Source organism: Drosophila subobscura, chromosome O (assembly GCF_008121235.1).
Source record: "Drosophila subobscura isolate 14011-0131.10 chromosome O, UCBerk_Dsub_1.0, whole genome shotgun sequence".
NCBI lineage: Eukaryota > Metazoa > Arthropoda > Insecta > Diptera > Drosophilidae > Drosophila > Drosophila subobscura.
In genome coordinates, this window is record NC_048533.1 from 1,844,835 (window position 1) to 1,852,048 (window position 7,214).

General features: G+C 41.2%; 2 protein-coding genes across 2 annotated transcripts; both read right to left on the reverse strand.

Moving 5' to 3' along the window:
* Positions 1 to 171: 171 nt before the first annotated feature.
* On the reverse strand, positions 172 to 2,231 carry LOC117897810 (phenoloxidase-activating factor 2). Its single transcript, XM_034806859.1, has 3 exons — positions 2,180 to 2,231; positions 1,936 to 2,117; positions 172 to 1,539 (listed from the first exon to the last, which is right to left on the reverse strand). Exons 1-3 carry the CDS (start codon positions 2,214 to 2,216, stop codon positions 247 to 249), a joined length of 1,512 nt encoding a protein of 503 aa, XP_034662750.1. The 5' UTR covers positions 2,217 to 2,231; the 3' UTR covers positions 172 to 246.
* A 1,984-nt stretch (positions 2,232 to 4,215) lies between these two features.
* LOC117898132 (tensin homolog) lies at positions 4,216 to 6,836 on the reverse strand. Its single transcript, XM_034807326.1, has 2 exons — positions 6,649 to 6,836; positions 4,216 to 5,960 (listed from the first exon to the last, which is right to left on the reverse strand). The coding sequence occupies exon 2, from the start codon at positions 5,914 to 5,916 to the stop codon at positions 4,309 to 4,311; it is 1,608 nt and encodes a 535-aa protein (XP_034663217.1). The 5' UTR covers positions 5,917 to 5,960; positions 6,649 to 6,836; the 3' UTR covers positions 4,216 to 4,308.
* Between the last annotated feature and the right edge of the window lie 378 nt (positions 6,837 to 7,214).

Genomic DNA, 7,214 nt, shown 5'->3' on the forward strand with positions numbered 1-7,214 from the left:
ACAATAACAAACAAATAAACAATTATATATCCGCCAAATGTAAAAATTAAAATGTAAAATTTAAAGTTCGTAGAAAACCGCTAAGGTACAGACGTCCTACTGATTACCGGGTAGGAAGCGTCTCACACGTCCCTCCTCGTTACTCTTCGAGTACCGGGTATAAAAAGAGCGTTTTATAATTTGATCATTTTATTAAATGTCATTTGTCTATAATAATGAACCGAAAAATATAGGCTCAGAAAGTAATCAAATGGTATAAACCGATGTGCCGAAACCATTGGCCAACATTTGCTGATCAATCCAATCTCGGGCCAGTGCCACGTTAGCATATGCCGCTGGCACCTCATCGTTGCAGCCAATTCCCCAGGCCACAATGCCGCTCTGTTGATAACGATTCTCTGAGGCGAGTCCTATGGGGCAGGCAAGTGGTGCGCCACCATCGCCTTGGCAGGTGTCCACGCCGCGCTGACCGCCGGCGCACATAAATGACTTGTCCAAGGCGAACTTAGGGCCAAGTCGCGTGTTGCGCAGCCGTGTTTGGCAAGTATTAAAGTCCACGACAGGCAACGGCACACTTTTCATTATTACACTATATTTTCCGGGAGATCCAAATACATCCTTGCCCCAGCCAGTGGAAGTACAGGTAATGGAAGGTGCGGCGCTTTCACCTTGTCGTGGCAAGCAGACCACATTGATATGATCGTCCAAAGTAACCGGCTGAGCGAGAACTACAAGCGCAAAATCGTTGGCTATGTTTCGAGCCTTGAATTGCGGATGTGTAATGATGCGTTGCACGGCTCTATCTTGATAGGGGAGACGCTCTTTAGTTGTTTGAGAGTCCCACTCGCCAGCTCGCAACATGAAGCTGCCCGGAGCATGAGTCTCGACGCAGTGCACCGCAGTCAGAACCACTTGTGGGTGTATCAGTGAACCGGCACAGAAATAGCTGAAATTGCCAGAATGCAGCAGGGCCACTGTCCATGGAAACTCACCAAAACCAGCTTCGTTCTGGGTTACACCGGAGAGCGTAAAGTCCAAACCGCCAACGTTGCGAATGCCGCAGCCCCGAGGCTGGTTCGGCCGTTTATCCAACGGCGTCGGGTTCAGCGTCTCGCTACGTGTCCTATTGCCTTCGCAACAAATGTCCACGGAGGAGGGGCAGACTGGATCGTCATTGTTAAAGCGGATATCGATTACACCGAATCCGTCAAAGGTCTCGTCCTCCGTTACACTGTTGGTAGACGGGTCACATTTGTAATAAGGAACACAATTGCACGTAGCCGTCTTTCCGCTGATCGAGTTAAAATTCGTCAGTGGGCTGGAGGGATCTATTGGCTCTGGCGTTACTACTACTCCAATTCCACTAGATGGCCGTGTTAGAGGTGGATTGTTCGATGGTATACTTGGATTGGTGTTGAATATTTCTTGAATGTTTTTCTCAGCAGTTGAGTCTTGCTGCGGAGCCCCTTTAGCACTTAAAGTGAAAAGGGCGGCCAATACTACCAAATGGCAAAGGTTCCTATACCCATTCATCGTAGTCTGTAATTAAAAAGAAACGGACATTACTTGTGCATATTTCGGGTATGATGGAACACAGGATATTCCTCTTCCATACTTCTGTTACAATATCTGATCTCTGTCAAAGCCGTCCATTTGTCGCTAACGCGTTGCCCCTTGGAGAAGTCTTAGCTATTCGATTACTAAACTCTAAGAACTATATACTCGGACGCATGTATACACACATACATATTTACATAAATACATTCATACATACACACATATGTAAGTGTACGTTTAGCTAATTTTCTATGCTATATGCTTGTTTTGCATCCAGCTACTGTTTATTGTCAAGTTACATATTTTACACATCGTTCACATCGCTATCGTTCAAATGGGAAAATTTCAAATGTAAAGCCTGAACAACACATTACTCACTTGTTTCTTAATTTTAGTATAACCTTGACTTAGCGGCGAAATTATGAGTAACTTTAAAACTGAGGCGAAACCCAATCTCATTTGATAACCTGCCTTTGGTTTTAGTAATCTACGGGCTACGGATTGTGGCGCCTCGACAGCTGTGAACACGAACGAAGCTTCGCGGCGACTGCCGCTGAAAGCTGGGAATCAAATGAGATAAGTAAGTCGAGTGAGTTGAAATTCAAGGTACATATGTACATACATATGTAGGTACTCCTAGCCATACGTAGCACCGACATTAACTTTATTTGCGAATCTTATTGTCGACTCGAACAGGCAGAGAGCACTTTTGTCTCCCGAACCCTGATAAGAGCTGTGATGGGAATATGAAATTAAGAGCGACTGGAATTGCTTTGATATGAGAGTGTAACTACTCGTATTGAACAGTTTCCTGTCAAACCGGTTTAGTTATATACCAGTACATTTATTTATTCAAGCTGAATCACACTCTTCTCATCGTATGAAGAGTGAGACTTTGCCTGTTGAGCTCAAACTAATATGAGCCCTTCTTTCTGGGGTTGCTCTTAATATACTCGTATGCATACTAGATTACAATGCGACCAACTTGAATACGTCACCCATCAAAACGTAAGATCGAATCTACACATGTGAAAGCTCTGTTGAGATGTGGGATTACACTTAAAAGCGCAACTGCTTCAAAACTTTTGTTTAATGTTCTTTCTAGTGTCTAATCTTTCGACTATAATGTAACCTCACTATTAAAAAGTCATTGGTGAGGTGGGTATACAATATTCCCAGCAGAAGATCAAATCACAATGCTGTCACTTCTGTCCAATCTGTACAACTTCTCTCCTCACTCACAATTTGAGAAGAATTGAAGAAGGCTCGGTCATAAAAGAATTGGAGCATTAGGAGGAGTTATAGTGAGTATATATAGTCGAGAAAAGTGTTTTAGATGTCTGTCGTTCCCAATGTTTTTTTATACCCGGTACTCGAAGAGTGAATATTGTATATACATAGTATTTGTGGGGAATAACGGTTGTATGTAACGCACAGAAGGAAACGTTTCCGACCCCATAAAGTATATATATTCTTGATCAGCATCAATAGCCGAGTCCATAGAGCCATGTCTGTCTGTCTGTCTGTCCGTCTGTCCGTCCGTCTTGCTTGTCGGCTAGTTCTCAGAGACTATAAGAGCTAGAGCCACCAAATTTTGCATCCAGACTGCTGTATGCTCACACTGAAACCAGTGTATTTCAAAAATTAGCCCCGCCCCCTTCCGCCCACGCAAGAGGGCGAAAACCTGCCAAACCTACAATTTTCAAGATAAAAGAAAACTACCAAAACCATTCCGTAGGGAATGACCATATCTATCAGATCACCAAATTGGGATACGATTGGATAATTATTATGGCCACAATGAAAAAATTAATTTGCAGTGGATAAACCCACACCGTCCCGCGTGTTGGCGTGAGTAGTGTTGTTGATGTAGATGACAGATGAAGAAAAAATGTAAAATTTGACAAAACACCGCTAAGGTGCAGATGTAGTACTGAGTGAGTAGTGACGGGTATAAAAGTTGTGACGCGTAAGAAGCGTCTCACACGTCCCTTCTCGTTTTTATCTCAGAAATCGGTTGCCTTTAGCCAGCACTGTTGCCATCGGGGAGCGAAGATGTTGCATGTCGTTGGCTTTCTTATCTATCGAATGCGAAACTGATACATACTCAGCCTAACTTACCGAAACCTATCGAAAAACTCACTCAGGCCAAAGCACGCAGAGCAAGTTTCTTGTAACAAATATTCCAAAAACTTGATTACAACGAAAATCCAAAAACTTCGTTCACGTTTGCATTACTGTGTTCATCCAAAAACGAAAAACAAAAACTCACTAATAAACATTAGTATTAAAAGGCTGCTCGTGTCACTAAGTCTAAAGAAAGTTTTGCGGGAGCTGCGATATTTTTAAATGCAATTCTATTGGAACGGCAATTCTAATGGTATCCAAGAACATCTTATACAGATTACAAATTATACGTTACATCAGGTTAGTATTGCAATGACAGAAGAATTCGATGTTATTCTGATGTGAAAAATCCCTGGGAACTGGAGCAGGATAGCCTAGTTCTGTCATACTCGATTGAGTGTCGCCCTCTGCAAGTGTCGAACGTTTTCGCCACTACCAAAGACATAAGATTATAAATACAACAACTAACAATTTTTGTTCATAATTCAATTATTTAATATTGTTTTAATCATTTTGATTGTCAGCTACGTTAGCTCTTCAGTAAATTATAATAACATCCGTTTATCTTTAAAATAAATACAAAATGTGTCGGTAAAAACAAGTGTAAGAATAACAGTACTTTTCTTATAGCATGTTACAGGATGATTTACTCAATGGAAGTACTTTATTGGCAAATGATACAATTGCTGAAGCTGGTTGCGAGGAGGCTAAATCGCAAAAAATGTGGCATTGGTTGTCCTTAGTTCCAGTCAGCGGACGTGCTACGAAAGCAAATATTGACTTGTTAACGGATCGCTGCAATCCTTCGTCGCTTGCGTTGACACTCCAAAATCGTTGATTTGGGTCCATGCTGAAGTGAGAAATGTTCTGCGCTGCATAATGCCGGCGGAAGAAAGTTTTGCGGGTGTTGTCGGTCAATGTAATGCCTTCCTGCGATATTTTTAAATGCACTTCTATTGGGAGGGAATATTTTGCATCCAAGTACATCTGGTGAACGGACTTACGAACGGCCTCGAGCCCAGTGAGCGATTCCGTATCACACTGGTACAAGTAAAGCACGTTGCATGCAGCGCCCTGTGCAAGAACCTGCTTCTGTCTGCATATAAGCTCATTGTCGCGAGAATAAAGGAGCAAGTCCTGATATGGTATTATGAGAGTGCATGGCAGCGCTAATTTATTAATAGAGTGCTGATAGACAAAGGCTGATAGGGACGTAAATATGGGTTCGTTGGCGCATCCCTTAAGACGAATGCCTCGATTCGTAGGCTCCAGCAGAAAGTGGCGTACCAACTCATCGCCGTTTCCTGATATGCTCGTATTAGATACACATGGTGGAGCTTTCGCGACCCGCAAAACAAGCCCATATGCATCACGATAAGTGGTCGAATTTCGTATGATAAATGTGCCGGCATGTGCTGTACGTAGTAGCTGCACAGCCTCTTCCCGTGTCATATGTGGCTTGTACCAAAATTGTGATGAATCCTTGGCAAACTTCACCAAATGTGGTTCCACATCCTGAGTAACACTGGGTTGCGCTGCCAAACCGTGCTCTTCTGGTGTTACGCATTTTGCAGTTCCTGGTGGGTACGGACTGACGCATCGATCACTGTTGGCCAACTGCTGAGCAACCGGAAATGTTGGCGTCTCCGGACGTTTCTTTTCCACCACAAGATGAGTGGGATCAAAGTTTTCTGAGCTCTGGGAAGCGCATAAGGCAGCTTGTTTTGCATCTGTAAAGTCCATGTATTTGTCTTGTTTAGATCCATTTATTTGTTGCGTAGAAAGAATGGTTTTATTGAGCTTCTCATGCAGCTCATCGAAATCTTTTTGTATTGATGCTTTTTGGGCCAGCTGCGTTGCAGCATTATTTTGTTCTCGCAAGGATTTTTCTTTTCGTTCCATCAACATTTCTTCAAACTCTTGTCGCGAAGGCGTCTTTCTTAGCACAGGGTGAGAAGGCGAAATTCCGGGTCTTGTGCTCTTGCGAGTGCTTGAAGGACTGCTTGGGTATGTGATTTGAGCTCGCTTTGCACTCGGTGTTTCAAAAACGTTCCCAGAAGGAACATGGCTTAAGTCGCTGGCATTGAACCCCACAGGCACGTTTCCATACGTAAAGGGTTGAGCATTTTCACGTGCATGGTAGGGTATATTTTCTGTGTCATCCGATTCCGGATTCCCACGAGTTTCACTAGAAAGTGAACCTACAGGAATAGGTCCATGCACAGATGTCATTTAGCCGGAAAAACCCAGTATTCAACTGATCAGCGTCTTAAGCACTACAAAACAAAAAGAATCATATAAATTAATATTTTATTGAATAAAATAACTTGTAAGTAAATGAATAAAAAAAACTGTTCTAAGAATTTGGTGCTTGACAGATGGTGCTACAGCATCTTCATACATTTATGTATGTATGTATGTACATATGTACATACGTTTGCATACGAGAAAAGCAAGAGTATCCTATGGGAATGGGAATGTGGTAACAAACATATGGTTTATAACAAAAACATACCAATCGTATGTACATACATATGTACATATGTACATTATTGAATAAAATTTCTCTAATATTTTTTGCATTAATTCACATGTTATTTCAAAATAATAAACTTTTGAAATATTGCTCAAATTACTCACTTTAATAATTTAGTTTTCCATTAGTTAAGTACTTCCCATATTGTCACTACATACTTGAAATATTTCTTTGCATTTGTATTACTTACGCATGATATCAAAATATTAATAATTTAATTTCAAATGTGTGTACATTCATATTTACATATTTTACTCGTATACACATATCTATGTATTTATGAATGCAACAGTAGCGGAACACGCACGGAACACATACATATAGGTTGGCAAACGGTATCAAGGGTATCATATGGTTTTCGATATTATTTACTACAAACTGCTCAATTCAGCACAAAATCGTTGGGTCAGTCGACATGGATTACTTACTTATTCGCTAAAGACGAAATGCCGAGCCTATTTTGGTGTATCGCCGTTTATTTATATAGAAACGTATGTATACATCTGCAGCATGTACAATTCTATATGTATATTTGCGTTCGTGAGAATCGGAACCACTTTTTCCGTGCTTGAAATGCGCGTCCGGCATGAACAGAATCTGGCAGTTGACTATCGGGGCAGCTGGCAAGCATAAAAGCTTATTAGTTTCGATTCTCATTTGAGATGCATACATACAACTATAAATATACACATGTACATATGTATGTATGTACATATGTAAGTATGTACAAATTTCAGTCTACATATGTTTGTTTAGCAAATAAAGCTCCAACGTTTCGAAAGTTCAGAAAATTGTAGGATCTTAATAAACATACATACGCCCTCGCATGTACATATGTACATACACACATGTCTATGTTTTTATGTGCGTACATTATATAGCACGGAGCCCTCCAATAGGGGATACAAACGAGGTCAGAGTCAAAATTAAGAATCATCGCATTTTTAAATCGACATAAAGATAAACCGTAAGTCAAAGAGACTTTAATACTTAC

What these genes read in the sequence shown, in the direction of transcription:
- LOC117898132 (XM_034807326.1), bottom strand. Translation starts at nt 5,916, where the DNA reads ATGACATCTGTGCATGGACCTATTCCTGTAGGTTCACTTTCTAGTGAA.
- LOC117897810 (XM_034806859.1), bottom strand. Translation starts at nt 2,216, where the DNA reads ATGTCGGTGCTACGTATGGCTAGGAGTACCTACATAT. An exon ending in GGCTAGGAGTACCTACATAT is followed by an intron (nt 2,118 to 2,179) that starts GTATGTACATAT and finishes TTTGATTCCCAG; the next exon opens with CTTTCAGCGGCAGTCGCCGC. An exon ending in ATACTAAAATTAAGAAACAA is followed by an intron (nt 1,540 to 1,935) that starts GTGAGTAATGTG and finishes TTTTAATTACAG; the next exon opens with ACTACGATGAATGGGTATAG.